Here is a 19,746-nt window from a genome sequence, read left to right as displayed (position 1 = left end):
CCTTTAATGACCATATTCCCCACCTCACCCCCCCCCCCAACCAGCTCCTGGTAATTTCTTCTCTCTCCAATTCCTCAGAATAAGCTTCAACTGCATGGGCTCCACAAGCGAAGGAGACCTGCCTTGTGGGGCTGTGGGGCTGTGGGGGTTGCTGCTGGGGGGCTAAAGCCATACTTTTCAAGAACTCTCATTCGTTCCTGCGCAACCCCATGACTCAGGCATTTGCACATCCTTCACATTCTATATCCCAGAGGCGTGCAGATGCTTGATGGTTGATTGCACTCAATACCAAGAGGGCTACATTTCTAGGACAGAAGGTTGAAAACCATGATGTTAAACTTTAGCCATGATGTAGAGTGGATGTTGCACACTGGAGACATTACACCTGGATCTGACCTTGCTGATCCATTTTGCCAAGTGTTCATTGCCAACTGAAGCCTCACTCTCGGGCCGTGGATCGAGGGTACTGCTCTCAATGTGTCTCGTTCCAGGTGAGGGTATCCACTAGGAGTGTGCGTATCTGAAAGACTAGCCCCTTTAGCATCTAATTGCTGTACTGAGCGGTTTCTGTGTCCAGTTTTGTCACATGTGAATCTTGGACATATGTTTGTCTTTGAAAAATGAACCATGTATTAAGATTTGAGTCCATCTGTTAACCCATTGTTCTCTTGTGTTTGGGATAGCGTCAAGCCAAATACTCTGAGAATAAGCTGAAGTCCATCAAGGCCCGAAACGAGTACCTATTGACATTAGAGGCGAGCAACAACTCCGTTTTCAAATATTACATCCATGACCTTTCTGACGTGATTGATGTAAGTACATAGAAGGGAGAGTTTAAAGACTCAGCGGTTATTTACATGAGGACTACAATATATTTTGAGTCTTTTCCAACGCAGATGTATTACCATTGTTAGTAAATCTTGACTGAATCTTAAAATACATGACCAGAATCTGCAAATCTTCTTCTAAGCAGTTTTATTCTCTGGACTTAATAAGAATGATCTTGTAACTTAATAATGAGCAGGTTATTCCTGCTTTGGATTGCAGACACTTTGGGCTGATGAAGATCCAAGGTCTTCCAATCAAAATGAGCGTCTAAAGTATCAGAACCATGAGAGGTCTAGACATAGTACAACATGATTTCGCTCAGGACAGTTCATGGGGTCTTTTTCTGCACCTCTTGGTCTTGTATGTTCCTCTTCAGGGCCTCTGTTCCTGGAAGGAGGGGTGGGAAAAGATCGGGGATGGAAGGTGGGAGAAGGTGCCCTGGAGAGTAGGGGAAGGCAATGGGGATTGAGGGTGGCTGAAGGAGCCAAGGTGACCAGCCAAGTGTGAGTTAGCAATGTGCCTTGAGAAAGTGACCGTTCCTTACAAGAGAGCCTGGACAGGTGAATGTTGTTTTATAGTCCACCTACAAAGTGCTTCATGATGTTACTGAGACTCAATGAGCACAAGTTGTTCATAATTTGGAGTCTTATGGGCTTCAATTTACCTGAGCGTTCCACAGCTTTGTGGAGATGGAAGCAGGGAAAAACAAACTTCCATATTTCCACTCCTCCACTGCTTCTTGATGCTGTGTCGAAATAGCCCAGCTCTGATTTTAAGATAAATCCAACCCCCCCCCCCCCCCCCCACAAAACCCCCGTTCTTTATTCTGTGCAAACAAGAGTAGGCCGTTTGGCCCTTCGAGCCTGCTCCCCCATTCAATAAGATCATGGTTGATCTGATTGTAACCTCAACTGACTGGCTACACTCCTGCAGCACGGGACAGCTGTGAAAATGTTGGTCTTCTCCCCCTCCTGATGCTGCCTGGCTTGCTGTGTTCCTCCAGCCTCCTGCCTGTCTGTTGTGAAAACTGCAAAAGCTTCCGATTCCCTGTTTTCTTTTTTCTCCGAACCTTCCACTCCCTCGTGTTCACACAAGTTCTGGTACCTCGCCCACATGACTGCCACCTTCAGCGTGCGTGTTTATGGTGTGAGTCTGTGGGTGAGCTGGTAATCCCACCCACAGTGCTTTAAAGATGTGCTGAATGTCTCTTGATTTGCTTTTGTGTTGGTTTTGTTCCTTCTATTGAGAGAGTTTATTTTGAACTTCAAAGCGGCTTTGCTTCCCATTCAGTTTGCCTGTTGAACATGTTGCACCAACACAAGTGAAACAATATACAGTGATTGAAACCCCATGAAGGTCAATATTGCTGTACATCAGGTGCATTGAAATATTTGGCACCATTGCTCAGAATTGCATATTGTAATATTCTTGTCCCTGTCGTACTGTGAAAGAAGGTTATATTAAAGAATATTTTCTGTGATATGGAAAATGTTAATTTTATTTCAGAAAAATCTTACTATGGTTTCATTATCCCAGAGGATTGTTAAAAAGGGCAAGGTCATGTGATATTAATAATTTCTTGTGATATGGACTATCTCATTATCATATCTCAATCAGAGTTAACACCTTATACTACACCAATGCTAATTGTAGTGTCTCTTAGTTTTACCTGAGGAAGAAAGATTTCAATAAAGTAACAATTTGTATTGATATAGCACCTTTAATGTAAGAGCAAACCCACGGCAAATAAAAGGCTCTCGGCCACATGACGCCATTTTTGCCATTAAGTCATTGATTTTTAATGAACTAAGCAAATGTAATTTCCACCAAACCATTAGCATTGGTAAGCAGGCAGTTAGTAAGCAATATTTTAAAAGTGGAAACTAAAGGAGAGGCAGAGAAGTGTAGCGAGGGAATTCAGCAGCTTAGATTTATTTTAGATTTTGGTTTTCTTGTCACGTATACTCAAGTGTGGGGTACAAGAGTATGATGTCACCACATAACCCACCAGCTTAGGTATAAAATACCTAGGTACAAAATCTTAGTTACAGAAGTAGAAAAGTAAAGAAATTAGATAAAGAAAGAAGCTTGTGTATCTCTTCAACACAGTTCCACGTTTTGCACCCTCACCTGTTTTTAACATCTCATCCAAGCAATGTTAAATATCACACAACACTGGGTTATAGTCTAACAGGTTTAATTGGAAGCACTAGCTTTCAGAGCGCTGCTCCTCCACAACCACCCGATGAAGGAGCAGTGCTCCGAAAGCTAGTGCTTCCAATTAAACCTGTTGGACTATAACCTGGTGTTGTGTGATTTTTTTTAACTTTTGTACAGCATCTCCAAATCTTGACATCCAAGCAATGACACTGCAGGCATACACTGTGTGCGTCAACCTAGAATTCAAGACTGTAGTCCCTGGGGAAGAGGGACCGGTTCACAGAATGAATCGGTATTGGACATCGGGTATAGTGACATTCAGCTCCCCTCAGTGTCAAAATTAAATGTACGTATCTTTTTAAAAAATGAAATAACTTGCAGCCTGGTGCAAAATCTTGATGAATTACCTGCTGCTACTCAGCTTCAAGTGACAGAATATTGTGAAGCCCTTTCGAACACGTGGCACTGTCTCCAAATAGCTCTGGTCCAGATCTGTCTTTTAGATTGGTTCCGAGTTGCTGATGTGCACAGGTTTATTTTTTCACTCAGCAGCTATTCTGAGCTGTAACTTTAATTTGATAATTGTCTTTCGAGCCAAAGTTCCTAGTGCCCAGTCAAGGTGGTTGGAAACATAACAATGGCAAATCATCTATTAGTGGGACGAGTTGTAATCTACCCATGTTCAGAACAGTCGACTTAGAAGTAATGAATGACAAAATCAGTTTCCCTATTGGAAAAGGGCAGCTTTTAAAGGAGTAGGGAAGCAGGGGAGCTGAATGTCACTATACCCGATTTCCAATACCAATTCATTCTGTGAACCAGTCCCTCTTCCCCAGAGACTGGAGTCTTGAATTCTAGGTTGGTGCTCACAGTGTAGAACTGAGAGAGTGCTGCAGTGTCTTTATCGCAGGAGTATTAATCCAAAAATTCAGTTAATGTTCAAGATCCAGGTTCAAATCCTGCCATGGCAGATGGTGGAATTTAAATCCATTAGAATCGGGTTGATTGTCACTTGGTACCCAAGTATCAGGGACACCTGAGTACAGCGAAAAGTGTCACCTTTTCTGGCCCCATCTTAGATACAAAGATACCCAGACACAAAATCTTAGGTATAAATTAGAAAAATAATGAAATAAAGGTGAAATCCAGCATTACAGTCACTGTAAAGCATGGAGTTTGTGCTCGGATTCACTGGAGGAGGCTGGGAATCCATGCTGGCTCAACTCTTCATCATCGATGCCTTTTCAGGAGTGGAGATAAGGAAAGAGGGGAGAAAAAAAAGAGGACAAAAAACAGAATGTGCAAACTCCACACAGACAGTTGCCCAAGGCAGGAATTGAACCTGGGACCCTTGCGCTGTGAGGCAGCAGTGCTAACCACTGTGCCACCCCAGAGGGAACATAAAAGGCTGGCTCTCTTCTGCCTTGAAAGAAGAAAGCTGAGCAGTGACCTGACAGAGGTACTTAAGATTATGGAAGATTTTGATGGCATGAATAATATAGAGAGAATGCTTCCTCTTGTGGGAAAGAGCATAACCACAGGTCATCAATATGGGATAGTCACCAAGAAACCCAACAGGGAATTCAGAACAAGTTCCAGTAATGGGGAATGTGGAACATGTTACCACAGAGTGGTTAAAGTAAATAGTATTGATGCACTCAAGAGGAGGCTAGTCATGTACATGAGGGATAAGGGAATAGAGTTAGAATTCTAAGAATTAGCTTGATTGTCACATGTACTCACATGAATACAGTGAAAAGTTTACAAGTCGCCACTTGTGGGGCCATCTTGGGGACCTAGGTTGCTAGGTACAAATTCTTAGGGGAACAAAAATAGAAAAATAAAGAGTCCAGTGATAAATTAGAAAAGTAGAGAAATAAGAGTTCGGAATTACAGCCCTTCAAACCCAGACTGCATCAAGCTTCACCTCGAGACCGGGAGAGACCATGTGAGCGCTGAGGCCGGGGATGCAGATGAGCATGGAGACCAGGAGTCCATACTGAGGCCAGGGGGAGCCTGGGTGAGTGCTGAGGCCAGGAGTTTACGCAGAGGTCGTGGATCCGGATAGGCGCTGAGGCTGGGGGTCTCGGTGTCACACTGGCTTTCATCCTGGAGGTCACCAATGTCATCCGAAGACGGGAGGTAAAAATAAAGGAAACAAAACATGATAAGAGAGAGAGAAAAAGAAAAAAAAAACGTAAATGGTAGTTGAGCTCCAGCTCAGGAGTCCAACTCCATCGCCATCTTGGAGACATTTTGTTACAGTGGTTGGCTTCGATGAGAAAAGATTGGGAGATGGTACAAAGGGAGTGCAAACGTTGCCATGGGGCCAGTTGCTATCCTTTGTGAGATTAACAGTGGCGGGATAAGCAAGATTCCAAAGGGAAACGATGGAAGATGAGCAGAGAAACTGGACCTCATGATGGATGATGAAAAGCCGTTGATGTTCACCAAAAGTCTCATTTGGTTTTAAACAAAACCTTCAAAGAACTGTCTGAAGGAGTGCAAAATTAAGATTTATTGAGTGCATTGGGGTAAATGTTTAGAGCCTGCATTCCTGCTACATTTTACACTCGCTACATTTTTCAATCATCTGCTGCTCTCAATTTTCTATAATAGAATTCAGAAGCAAAGTTTCCAAACCTTGTCCTAATTCTTCACCATTTGTGCATGCTCCCCTCCCCATATAATAATTAGGGAAAAGCATGGACTGGTTCTGGTATTTCTGTGAAAGTATAGATAGCCTTTTGTGCAACATCTGGTTCAAAGCTTTGTTGGATTCTTAACACTGAGTATTTATTATCAACAAGAGGTTTCCAACCTTTTTTAAATAACTGCGACTTGCAAGCTGCTTTGTGACATCAGAGAAATAAGTTGGTTGATTGTATTAAATAGCCTTTTATAAATAGCTCTCGTTTTTCCACATTTTCCCTCTTTGCTAAGCATGGTTGACATTTTTTAAAGAAACTTGCTCGAGTTGAAGGAGAGGTTTTCGATGCTGCAGTACTGAGTAATTTGTCTTCAGCTACCCATGCCAGGAGTTGAAGTGGTTTTAGTATGGAAAGGGCAAAGTGTGTCGGTACAGGTTTGGAGGGCCAAAGGGCCTGTTCTTGTGCTGTGTTGTTCTTGTTAACGGTGCCTTTCTCTTTCTCACTTTATTGCTGTGCTAGTGCTGTGATCTGGGGTACCATGCAAGTCTAAACAGAGCTCTGAGGACATTCCTATCTGCTGAATACAACCTGGAAACATCCAGGCATGAAGGCCTGGACATCATCGAGAACGCTGTTGATAATTTGGATCCTCGCAGTGACAAGCAGCGGTTTATGGAGATGTATCACACAGCATTCTGTCCACCGGTGAAATTCGACTTCCAGCCACACATGGGAGATGAGGTAGGCCCAGAACACTGAGCTCTGTTACAGTTAATAGTATCGCTCTCTGCTTGTCTGTGGACCGCGTAGCCATGAAACCAAAACGTCTTGTTGAATAGGAATCAGGTAATGTACAAGGTGAATCTGAGGGGCTCGTGTGGTGCAGTGATCATGTCCCTCCTTCTGAGCCAGGAGGTCACGGTTCAAACACCACCTACTCCAGAGGTGTATCATAACATTGCTGAACAGGTTTATTAGGAACACATCTACCATTTGAGATGCAAAGGACTCTTGCGGTAGTGTAGTAATGTCCCTATCTCTGACCCAGGAGGCCACGGTTCAAACCCCACCTGCTCCAGAGGTCAGTCATGACACATCTGACCAGATGGAATTTTTTTAAAAAGGTGAAGCTAGGATTATTCTCCTGAGAGGGCAGAAGTGTTCTGGAGTATACAGGTGGAAAGATTTTTATTTGTATCGCACCTTTAGTGAGCTCAGGATGTCTCACAGTACTTCACAGTTTCGTTACAGTAAAGGAGAAGTAGTTATCGGTGGAAAAATCCAGAGGTAATAGACTGGAAAAAGAAAAATATTTTTAAAAAGCAACACGTTATAATCTAGACGGTGTTTGAGTCAGAGATGAGAGCAGATTCGATAACAATGTTGAAAAGATTGAAGGTAAAGCTAGGGCAAGGCTGTGGGGAAAGAGCACGGGGTGGGGTAGGGGAGAACATCTACATACTTAATAGGCTGAATGGCCTCCTCCTGTACTTTCTTGTTATCCATGTCCAATAAATCTCAGAATAGTCTACCCTTCAGATCCACCAAACATATCTGGAAAAGCGTGCATTTGCCAAACTTCAGGTTAATCACATTTTAGGAGCTTGCCCACTGGATTGAATGAGCGATTTTAACTGCTCCCCAGGAAACCATGTTCCCTGGTACCAGAATTCCGTGCGAGAATATGCGATGAATTCCAGAGTTGCCCAACCAGAAATGGGAAGGGTTTACTCAAGCTATGTCCACCCAACTGTTGTCCCGAGGATCAGGCTCTTTCCCCACAGCCTTGCCCCAACTTTACCTTCAATCTTTTCAACATTGTTATCGAATTTGCTCTCATCTCTGACTCAAACACAGTCTAGACTTTAACGTGTTGGTTTTTAAAAATATTTTTCTTTTTCCAGTCACCTTGAGTCTATTACCTCGCACACAACCTCAGTCCGAGGAATGAGGCCGGGTTTTTTTTTAACTTGCATTTTTGCCATAGCTGACCAGTTGCCTGTTGTTTTTCATTGAGTTTGTGCAGAAAGTTGGAGATGGCAGGGCAGGTTGAGAAAACAGTTTAAAAAAGGTTTGTGGAACCCTGGGCTTTCTTTTTAAAATTCATTTACAGGATGTGTGTGTGGCATTGACCAGCTAGCTTTTACTGCCCATTACTAATTGCCCAGAGGGCAGTTGAGAGTCAGCCATGTCACTGTGGGTCTGGAGTCACATGTTAGCCAAACCAGGATGGCAGATCCCTTTCCCTGAAGGGACACTCCCTTCACTCTCCACGAGCCTTCTCTCCCCCACACCTTCACCCCCACTTCCTCCAGATTTTCACTGAATTCAAATCTGGTGGAATTTTAGCCCATGTCCTCAGAACATTTGTCTGGGGTTCCAAACTATTCGTCCTTTGACATCACCAGATCCTTTCCCCTTTCAGTTCACAATCAAAAATATAGGGAGATGTAAAGATGCAAACTTCGCACAGGGAAAAGCCGGGAGAGTGGAACTAGCTAAATCGCTCTTGCAGAGAAACCACTCAGTCAAGATGTGGTAATCATTCGATGGTGAGAGTCTTCACTGTATAAGCATAGCGTATCTTTGAAGTGGCTTCACTTTGGAGTGACCCTACAAGCATAGCGTATCTTTGAAGTGGCTTCACTTTGGAGTGACCCTACAACCATCCTGCAGTGATGGTCTGAGTCCAACCCAGTGAGTGGGTGAGATTCCCTGACGAGGGTAATCCTAGACCAATTCCGTAATGAAGCAGTTTAAACTGAAAGCTGGGCTCCAATGGGGGGACCAACACACGCTTAGGTGGTAAGATTTTTTTTCTTAAATGTGGTTATGATAGGATTAGATTCCCTACAGTGTGGAAACAGGCCCTCCGGCCCAACTAGTCCACACCGACGCTCCGAAGACTAACCCACCCAGACCCATTTCCCTCTGACTAATGTACCTAACACTGTGGGGAATTTAGCATGGCCAATTCACCTGCACTGTACATCTTTGGGCTGTGGGAGGAAACCAGAGCACCCAGAGGAAACCCACAAAGACACAGGGAGAATGTGCAAACTCCACACAGACAGTTGCCCAAGGCTGGAATCGAACCTGGGACCCTGGTGCTGTGAGGCAGCATTGCTAACCACTGAGCCATCGTACTGCCCTTATTGAGACAGCTTCTGTCTAAAGAATGTACATCTTCAAAGATGAGCAATAACATTTTTATGTTATATTTTTAGTCTCTTTAGCATGTTGAAAGTTGCTGTTGTGTCCCATCAATATTCAGTGTTACCCTAAATTTTTCTTAGAAAATAAATCCAAAGCTTATTTCCAGGAATCTTCAAGCTTCAAAGGAGAACATAAATACTTTAAAACTGGTGAATGTCGAACCTGGACAAAGACTATATATTAAAGACAAACATGCCTGGATGTAATTGACTTGCGCTTAACTGAACAAAGTATAAATTGAACCATGCTGACAGCTCTGAAACTCAATGAGTCATGATTTGATTTGTGTTCTAATTGCATTTTTATTGTTAGTGTGCTGATCATTAGTTGTGAAAATAGGTTCGTGGATATTTTACAAAACTTGCACTTTAGGAATGGGTTTTTTGCCTTCTGTGCATGATTGAACAACTCTGTTTTCTATTTTTAAAAAAAGGTGCTTAAAGTGTAACCAAGAACGATGATGGTTTATTTATAAGGTATCAGAGAACGCAGCAATCAGCATTATCATAAATGTGAACATGTGCAATATGAACCGCATTTTCGAGACTGTGTGAAGTTAAGTGCCATGATGTTGAAAGAGAATTGGGGATTCAGGTGCATATATCCTTAAAATGTCACATAGGTGCAGCAAATAATCAAGGAAGCACATGGAATGCTAGCCTTTTTATCGAGAGGAAGTGAGTACAAGGATGCAGAAGTTATGCTGCATAAGTTCATAAGATATAGGAGTATAGGCCATTCAGCCCATCAGGTCTGCTTCACTTTTCAATTATGGCTGATATATTTCTCAAGTCCACTCTCCTGCCTTCTTCCCATGACCCTTGGTCCCCTTATTAATCTAGAACCTATCTATCTCTGTCTTAAATACACTCAATAACATGGCCTCCACAGCCTTCTGCAGTAATGAGTTCCACAGATCAATCACCTCTGGCTGAAGAAATTCCTCCTTATCTAAGTTCTAAAGGGTCACCCTTTCACCCACAGGCAGTGCCCCCCTGGTCCTAGTCTCTCCTACACGTGGAAACGTCTCCACGACCATTCTATCCAGGCATCTCAGTATCCTATAAGTTTCAGTCAGATGCCCCACTCCTCCTAGACTCCATTGAGTACAGACCACAAGTCCTCAACTTCTCCTCGTATGTCAAGCCCTTTATCCCCTGGATCATTCTAGAAAACCTCCTCCAACGCCAGCACATCTCTCCTTTGATATACGGCCTGTAGTTATACAAAACCCTGGTTAGACCCCACTTGGAATACCGTGAGCAAATCTAGACACCACACCTGAGGTAGGATATATTGGCCTTGGAAGGAGTATAACGAGGTTTACAAGAACGATATCTGGAATTGAGGGGTTAGATTCTGTGGAGAGATTATACAAATTAGGCCTGATTTCTCTAAAATTTAAAAGGTTAAGGAATAATCTTATTGAAGTCTTCAAGATATCAACAGAAAAAGACAGGGTTGATAAAGAGAAACTATTTCCACTGGTTGGAGATTATGGAACCTGCTGGTGTAGTCCGAGAATTAGGGCCAGACCATTCAGGAGAGAAGTTAGGAAGTACTTCGACACGCAATGGGTGGTAGAGTGTCGGAACTCTCTTCCACAAACAGCAGTTGATTCTGGATCCATTGTTACATTTAAATCTGAGGTAAATACATTTTTTGTGAAGCCAAGGTATTAAGGGTATGAGCCAAAGGCAGATATATGGAGTTGGGCGACAGATCAGCCATGATACATTGAATGGCGGAACATGCTTGAGGGGCTGAATGGCCTTCTCTTATTCCGAGGAGCGGAAGTACACAGTCCCTTGAGCCTGCTCTGCTATTCTACCCTGTCAAACCCTGGGTGAATTTTGTACATTGAGCTTTGATTAAGCAAACCACAAAGGTAGAGTTTTTATATATGTTTGCCAGGTGTACAGGAGATTGATTGATTGTTTCTGTTGCTGAATACACAGTCCAGTGTGGAACAAAGGCATTCTTTAACCACTGTACTCAGCACTAAGTTAACTGGAACTAACCAGAGCTCAAATAGGTAGGATCGTAGAATCCCAACAGTGTGGAAGCAGGCCATTCGGCCCATTGATCACATCTCCCCTGTGAAGAGCATCCCAGCCAGACCCACTTCCGTATCCTATCCCATGGCCAGTTCACCGAACCTGCACATCTTTGAACTGCGGGAGGAAACTGGAGCAAACTCCACACAGGCAGTCACCCGAGGCTGGAATTGAACCCAAGTCCCTGGCGCTGTGAGGCAGCAGTGCTAACTGCTGAGCCACCGTGCCGCCCTCACGAGCCAGAAGGTAAAGCGGAAGGTTTGGGTCTATCCTGAATAATCCACTATTGGAAAATGCACGATCATGGATCGCTATGATGACTGGGGACTCCAGGGAAGACTGGGTCAAATATCAGAGTCAAGGCTATGCCCTGCTGACTATGGGCAAGTGTCATGATTAGCAGCAGTGAACATCATTTAGAGTTTTCAGAAGAGAGGGCCCAGACAGCTTGGAAGGTGTGTAACTCGCTTGCTCTCTTTAGTTCCGTTTCAATGGTTTGACCAGTATTTTTGGAGGCTTACGGTGATATTTTTGATTAATAGGTTTGCCAGGTTAGCGCTCAGCAACCCGTGCAGTCTGAGCTGATGCTTCGATATCAGCAGCTGCAATCCCGACTGACCACCCTGAAGATTGAAAACGAGGAGGTATGTTGTTGTAGTGCATTGGTGATAACGTCGATGCATTTTGCAGCATCTTGATCTTCACGTCCCTTAGTAAACGGAATCCAACAATGAGTAATGAAATTCCCCTTCGTGTATCTGTTCTTGTGGAAATAGCTGCTGCTTGAAAAAAAAGCAGGATAATACTCGGAACTCTTCCAGCATGTTTTGCAATCTCGAGCTAATGTAAGACATGTGGGGAAATGGCCAGAAATCTGTTGTGAGTAGGGCTGTGATTTTCTGATTGTTGCCAATTTTAGCAAAGGAAGTTGTCTCTTGTATGGAACTTCTTCTGAAAATTTATGAACAATGGGCAATATATTCTACATTGTTGAATTGTGTGGATTCTAAGCATGTCGGACTTGACTGGAACTCTTAAGTTATCATTTGGACCCTCATTTTCCAGATGTCTTCTGTTAAAGCCATGATTTGCAAATACACACATGGGGCTTGGAGTTCCAAATTGTCGGAAAAGTCTGCATTCAGACTTTCTGACCTCCCTCAATTTTCATTGTCCCAGTGGTACTCCAACTATAATATTTTACGGTTTTTAAAATAAATTGCCGTTTTCTGACCAGGGGACACTCTCTCTCTCTCTCTCTCTCTCTCTCTCTGTCTGCACCCCCCTCCCCATTCTCTGTCCCTCTTTGTCTATTACTCTCTGTCCCTCCCGCCCCACATTCCCTTCCTCCCTCCCTCTCTCCCTCCCTTTCCCCCCCACCTCTCTGTCTCTTTCTCTCTCTTTCTCTCTTTCTCTCTCTCTCTCTCTTTCTCTCTTTCTCTCTCTCTCTCTTTCTCCCCCCTCTCTCTCTTTTTCCTTCTCTCTTTCTCTCGGTCTTTCTTTCTCTCTCTCTTTCTGTGGCCACACTGAAGTCACCACCCAATTCCTTTGATTAAAAATAAACTCTGAGGAATGCTGTCAGCATTGAGAATGGTGAGGACATAAAGCTGTCATGTTGCTCATGACTGCGTTAGCTTGGTTTCCTGTGCCTCGCCTTTGGAGCAGGAGGTGATAGATTCAGGCTCAGTGCTCGGGGACTCAGCTTGAGCTCCTCCCAGCAATAGCCCCTTCATCGTTTCCTGCGCTGTCGGGTGATAAATACAGGCCATTGCTGTTGCACCAGGACACAGTGAGCAATCTTCAAAAGTCAGGGTTTTGGAAAAGTCCCCTTCCTTGCTCCTCTACACCCAGCCCTCAAGCCATCTTAAGATTCGAGTTTAAATTGGATTGTTTCACAATCATACTCTCATCCAGCAGAGCATTACCCAGCATTTCAGAGATACGATGCCTCTAAGATTCACAGAATCCCGACAGTGTGGAAACAGGCCCTTCGGCCCAACAAGTCCAGACTGACCCTTTGAAGAATTACCCAACCAGACCCATCCCCCTACCCTATTACTCTACATTTACTCCTGACTAATGCCCCTAACCTACACATCCCTGAACACTATGCGCAATGTAGCATGGCCAATCCACCCTAACAAGCATGGCCAATCCACCCTAACAAGCATGGCCAATACACCCTAACTTGCACATCTTTCGGCTGTGGCAAGAAACCAAAGCAAACATGGAAAGAATGTGCAAACTCCACTCAGGCAAACACCCAAGGGTGGGATTGATCCCATATCCCCGGTACTGTGAGGCAGCAGTGCTAACCACTGAACCACCATGCTTCATTCATGTGAACCAGTTCTAAGCGATAGATTCAAAGTGGTTCCTTGTGTTCTCTCAACTCATTGGTCGTGGAGAATCAAAATGGGTTCAGTGCAGCTCTTTTCCCCTCAATGGCCCTTTCCTTGTATTCCTTCAACTTTTTTTCCCTTCAAATGGCTATCCAATTCCTGTTCTTAACCACAATGGAATATGCCTCCCATCCCACTGACTCAGTGCATTCCAGATCTTAACCATTTGCTGCATTAAAACCAAACTCCATCCTTCAGTTTTGTCTCCTCTTTTTGGAAATTCCTTACATTTTTGACCTCTGCTTCATGAATCTTCATGAAAAGTGGGAACATGTTTCTCTTTATCTACACTTTTTAGACCATTATGACATTGGATACTTCAATCACATTTGCTCTCAGTCTCTCCATTGTCAATGAGAACCATCAGAGCTTCTCCGACCTATCCTTGTAGCAGAACCCAAAGCCCCTTAACCCATTCTCATCAATCCTTTGGGTGGTCCTTCTCTCCCAAGACTATGCATCATTCCTAAATTCCTCCCAGAATTCCTTTCTGTTGTGGAGATGAGATGGCAGACAATATAGTTCTCTCTTATTGGGTGGGTAACATACTCATCTTAGCAACTTTTCATTCATCGCCCTTCACAATCCAGTTAGTTTGAGAACTTGTGTTTCCATGTTCTAGGTGGACAGAATTTGCTGCCTTCTGTAAAGATTTGCCTTTCCAATTCATTTTTAATAATGAATAAATCAGATGACAAACTGGCTTCAATATTTGTAAGATAAAGCTGGGTGGGGTATCTTCAAATTGTCCATCAGATCTCTACAAATCTGCAAAACTGTAAATTCGACACAAATCTCTGTTTTCTCTAAATTATTACCCATATTAAACTGGAGGAATAAAAGCACATTTAATCTTCTATGAACTGGAAAAAAACATTTGTTTGTGTCTCACCTAATTGTTTCTCCATCTGGCAAGCCCCAAAATGATGTGCGTGTTGGCAGGTTTTTGTTTTGCTTTGTTGTCTGCCTTTTTAGATATTTTGTAATCAGTGATATTATTGCATACCTGTGGACCTGGACCCAGGCCTCTGGGCTCAGAGGAAGGGGCACTGTCACTATCCCACAAGCATCATGGATGAGATAAGCAGGTAGCAGCTCGGCTCAACTGGGAGAAGACCCACCTCCCAGCCAGATCCCACCCCCTCCCCCTATCTGACTCCATCTGCCCCCTCCCCAATGTTCTTCAGGTTGAGGGTTTTCTCTGAGGTATTAACCCAAAACACTCTCCACCCAACATCTTCCCAACTGTTCTTCAACTCCACTTCCACTCACATCTGTCGTTTGTGGGTGGGGCTAAAAACAATCTCTCCTCTCATGCAGCCAAGTTCTCAAACTCCGTACTACCCGCGTTTGACACGCGATTCACCGTGGTACCTCTATCTGTCTATCTTCTTCAGCCACTGCCTTCCCTCCATCATTTGATGCTGTCTTCCCCAGCCAGATGTTTTTTTAAATTCATTCACAGAATGTGGGTGATACTGGCTGGACCAGCATTTATTGCCTCTCCCTAAGTTGTCCTCGAGAAGGTGGTGATGAGCTTCCATCTTGAGCCAATGCAGTCTATGTGCTGTAGGTGGACCCACAATGCCAATAGGGAGGGAATTCCTCAATCAGTCCCCCTCAGTCTCCTCCCTCAAATCCAGGGTTGAAAGCTTGTGGTGTCCATTCTTTGGGCATTGCCACTAAGAACCTGTTGTCCCCTGTAAGGAGTTAAAGACGGTCTTCTACATTAAATATGTTGAATCTGACAAACCAAACCTCTGACCTAAAATATCCTGAGGCACTATATGTACCCCTTCCTGATGAAGGGCTTATACCAGAAACATTGACTCTCCTGCTCCTCAGATGCTGTCTGACTGGCTGTGCTTTTCCAGCACCACACTTTTGGACTATATAAAGACGAATACTAATTGACTTACACGATTTGGCCCATTAAGCCTCCATTCAATAGGATTTTTGATGTTTGTCTTCCTCAAATTCACTTCCCCATCCTGTTTTCTATTTTTTTCCAATTTCTTTAGTGTCCAAAACCCATTGAATTTAATCTAGGAAATTCTAGTGCTTCACAGCCCTTTGAACAAAGAGATTTTCTCCTCCTCAAAGTCCAAAATGGCCCCACCCTTACCCCCAAGTGCCCTCTTGTTGTGACCTCTCTGGCCTGCGGAGATGCAACCTCTCAGTATCTCTCCTATTGAGCTCTCTTCTAGCAAGAATGACCCCTGCTGAAGTTGGGAATCGAGCGCTTTGGGAGGGCTGAAGAGAAACGGCAGGATTGTAAGCTCTTCGAACTCTCTCTAGGTTAAAAAGACGATGGAAGCAACTCTGCAGACGATACAGGACATGGTGACCATTGAGGATTATGATGTCTCCGAGTGTTTCCAGCACAGCCGCTCAACAGAGTCTGTCAAATCCACCGTGTCCGAAACTTACCTGAGCAAGCCAAGCATTGCAAAGAGACGAGCCAATCAGCAAGAAACCGAGCAGTTTTATTTCATGGTGCGTATTCTTGCCTCTTGGGCTGGGCAGCGCCAAAGTGTAAAGTATGGACTGGTTGCAGCTGTACAAACTCTGCTGTGGCCACACTTGAGAGTATTTTGTACAGTCCTGGCTGCCACACTATGGGAAGGATGTGGAAACTTTGGAAAGGGTGCAGAGGAGATTTACCAGGATGTTGCCTGGTATGGAAGGACTGTCTTCTGAGGAAAGGCTGAGGGATTTGAGACTGTTTCGTGAGAGTGAAGAAGATGAAAAGGTGACTTAATAGAGACATATAAGATGATCAAAGGGTTAGATAGAGTGGACAGTGAGAGCCTTTTTCCTCAGATGGTGATGGCTAGCATGAGGGGACATAGCTTTAAATTAAATTGAGGGGTGATAGAAATAGGTCAGAGGTCAGAGATAGTTTCTTTACTCAGAGAGTAGTAGAGGCGTGGAATGCCCTGCCTACAACAGTAGTAGACTCCCCAATTTTAAGGGCATTTAAATGGTCATTGGATAAACATATCTTTAAAAATGTGTTGCTGGAAAAGCACAGCAGGTCAGGCAGCATCAAAGGAACAGGAGAATCGACGTTTTGGGCATAAGCCCTTCTTCAGGTTTATACCCGAAACGTCGGTTCTCCTGTTCCTTGGATGCTGCCTGACCTGCTGCGCTTTTCCAGCAACACATTTTTAAGCTCTGATCTCCAGCATCTGCAGTCCTCACTTTCTCCTATTGGATAAACATATGGATGATAATGGAATAGTGTAGGTTGGATGGGCTTCAGATTGGTTTCACAGGTTGACGCAACATCGAGGGCCGAAGAGCCTAAACTGCGCTGTAATGTTCTATGGTTCACACATTGTCTCTGTTCTCAACAGAAACTCAAAGAGTACCTCGAGGGGAGCAACCTCATCATGAAGCTGCAAGCTAAGCACGACGTGTTACACCGCACGCTGGGGGAGGGTAAGCTGCTGTGGTCTGGAGCTGTGGCGCTCTCTTGCTCGCGCTCTCTCTTGCTCTCTCTCTGTCTGTCTGTCTCTCTCATGCTCTCTCCTTTTATGCCGGTTGGAGTGCCATCAGCTCCCAGTGTTACCAGCATCGCAAAATGGCAAGATACGCTAAGTCCCAGTTTGTTGTTCTTCTTTAAAATGGGTCTTCCCAAAGTTGCATCTGGCATGGCTACACTGGGGCTGAATGGCCTCCCTCTGTGCCATAACACTACTGTGATTCTGCGAGATGAAAATGAGACCATTCAGCCCCCCCAACTCCATTTGATTAGAACACAGCCAACCTGTCTTTCAACTCCGTTTACTGCTTCAACCTCCATTGCCCCTAGACAGGAGCTAGGTTTTAGTGAATACTTTAACCTAAACACTGCAGGGAGATCTCTCCCTTGAGTCATCTTACATGCTCAAGCGATTGTTTGCTACAGTATTGGGACCAGCCTCACCAATACCCCTCTAAACCCAATTTAAAAGCAATTTTATACTTCCTTTAAATGCCTCACAGCATTTACGGCAGCTGGTTTTGTAAATGGTATTCACCCCAAAGTCAAATTGTGTTGCTCTTTCTTAATAAAACGGAACTGAAAAGATATTTGCTCAGTGCTAGTTTCTTCTCCATTTAATTTGGAAAATGTAAGAGCCTCAATTGTTAGCTGCATTAGATTAAATTCTATTGATGAAATTGGACATATCGAAGCAGTGGGAGAGATGATCCGGGTTCGGTGAGATGTTGGCTGGCACATTTAATCATCTTCCATCCACATTTCCAAGAAGGTCTTTTTAATTCTCCTTAAAAAGCATTTTCTGCAACAGCCTGGGTTAGAGTCAGTGTGACAAGATCTTCCAGGTGACCTGAGGCTGTGCCTCTGAAACAGTCAGAGGTCCGAATGGCCTGGGAAGTTGAAACCCTAAAAGGGCAATTTCCAGGCTCCTGGAACCACCGTGTCCACCCCCCCCCCCCCCCCCCCCAAGAGCCCCCAACTCAGAGTTAGAGTCAGAGACTTTAGGAGGGTTCTGCCTCACTTACCTTTAGTAGCTACAGGAAGCTTTAGAGGAAGCAAGACCTGCCCTCGCCCTCCTGGCGAACAGTTAAACTGGCATCAAATATGCCTCATGACATCCTCTGCCCACGTCCAAAGCCACTCAGACTGACTCCACACCCCCCACTCCCCCTGCCAGGGGCTTGCACCAAATCCAACTGCCAACCCCCATCCCGATTCCCCAAGGTCACTCTCCGATGACTGCACCCACTCTGATCACTTCCACATTCCTCCCACCCCAATAACCCCATCCCTACTCTGATTTAAACACTCAGCTGTTCATCTGGCCCCCTACCTAACCCCGTCACCCACCACGCACCCGACCTACCCCGTCACCCACCACGCACCCGACCTACCCCCTCACCCACCACGCACCCAACCTAATCCCATCACCCACCACGCACCCGACCTACCCCCTCACCCACCACGCACCCGACCTACCCCCGTCACCCACCATGCACCCGACCTACCCCCTCACCCACCACGCACCCGACCTACCCCATCACCCACCACGCACCCGACCTACCCCCTCACCCACCACGCACCCGACCTACCCCGTCACCCACCACGCACCCGACCTACCCCGTCACCCACCACGCACCCGACCTACCCCGTCACCCACCACGCACCCTACCTAACCCCGTCACCCACCAGACGCCCTACCTAACCCCCTCACCCACTTGGCACCCTTTCTGCCTCCTTCACTCATCTGGCACTCTACCCATTTTCCCCTCCCACATGGGATCCTACCCACCTAGCACCCTACCTACACCCCTCATCCACTTAGCATCCTACCTATGCCCCTCACCCATCTGGCACCCGACGTACTCCTATAGTGTGGGAGCTAACATTGGGAGGAGCTAGTGTGGTCCCAACATCAATGCAGTCTGCTCCCGGCTGTGTGGATCACTGGCCTGGCCTGGTCTGCTGCAGCAAGGAAGGCTGTCAGCACAGTGGGCCACGTGGGGATCACCTCCAAAGGTAAGAGTGTATCGTTTTGCCGTTCAGAATTGGAAATCGGGTTTCCAGTCCCAAACAGATGATCTCTCACAGGTCCACTTGTCAATGTTTCAAAGCCTGACTTTTTAATCTGCTGATTAGGACGCAAGGTCTGGGCCAGTCGCTCTGTCCCTCAACAGCTTCCTGTATGTCCAACACAACTCCACAAACAAAGTCTCTTTCCTTGTTTCTTTAGGCCAGAAGAGTGACTTCATGACCACAAGGTAGGAAAAAGGTCACATTCATTTCTTTGGGGAACTTTAAAGCTGCCTGTTTGATCGCACCCGTAACTGTGTGTGCATCTCTCTGCACACGTGTTACTGTGTGATTGAGTGTTTTTGTGTTATTGTCTGCATATTTGTGACTGTGTGTGTGTGTGTGTGTGTGTGTGTGTGTGTGTCAGTGTGCAAGCCTGTTTGTGTGTATTTTCATATGCCTGTGCATGCACATTCCTAGGTCTGTCCCTGCATGTGACCATGCAATAGTGTGTGTGTGTATGTGCATATACCCATGTGTCTATGTGTGCACATGTGTCCATACATGGCTGTGTGCGCTTGTTTTGTACACCCACATATTTATTCTCCTACACATGTATATTTGTGGGTGCACGTGTTGTATTGCACTCTGTCGAAAATGGGACTGGAGACCCTGGTATATTTCACACTTGCTGTATCTGTGTTGCTGAACCCATAATATAAACTGACTGGGTTTGCAAAAATGTTATGTTAGTGCTGTTGGCAACAGAACTTGAGATACATCATCTCATGACATTGGTGTTTTGCACTGGCTTTGCAGCTCCTTGTTCCCTTAATTACAATTGTGCTGTAGGGCTAAAGGTGAATGCTCCAATCTTGCAGTTGTTGTAGGATATTCTGGTTTGTCCAGGCAGTATGAAAGTGGTGTGGTTT

General features: G+C 44.9%; 1 protein-coding gene across 4 annotated transcripts in view; it reads left to right on the top strand.

The window, feature by feature from the left end:
• Nucleotides 1–19,746, top strand: part of LOC140457988 (SLIT-ROBO Rho GTPase-activating protein 1-like) — a 289,838-nt gene that overhangs the window by 209,017 nt on the left and 61,075 nt on the right. For all 4 annotated transcript variants that reach the window (XM_072551898.1, XM_072551900.1, XM_072551897.1 and 1 more), the window contains exons 6-11: nucleotides 684–812; nucleotides 6,159–6,380; nucleotides 11,455–11,556; nucleotides 15,613–15,810; nucleotides 16,674–16,758; nucleotides 19,035–19,062. In XM_072551898.1, coding sequence (XP_072407999.1) covers nucleotides 684–812; nucleotides 6,159–6,380; nucleotides 11,455–11,556; nucleotides 15,613–15,810; nucleotides 16,674–16,758; nucleotides 19,035–19,062 — 764 coding nt within the window. The remainder of the gene's footprint in view (nucleotides 1–683; nucleotides 813–6,158; nucleotides 6,381–11,454; nucleotides 11,557–15,612; nucleotides 15,811–16,673; nucleotides 16,759–19,034; nucleotides 19,063–19,746) is intronic.

The sequence above is a fragment of the Chiloscyllium punctatum genome, chromosome 32, assembly GCF_047496795.1.
Source record: "Chiloscyllium punctatum isolate Juve2018m chromosome 32, sChiPun1.3, whole genome shotgun sequence".
NCBI classification, from domain to species: Eukaryota; Metazoa; Chordata; class Chondrichthyes; order Orectolobiformes; family Hemiscylliidae; genus Chiloscyllium; species Chiloscyllium punctatum.
Note: the sequence above shows the minus strand (reverse complement) of the source record. Positions and strands in the feature narration are given on the sequence as shown.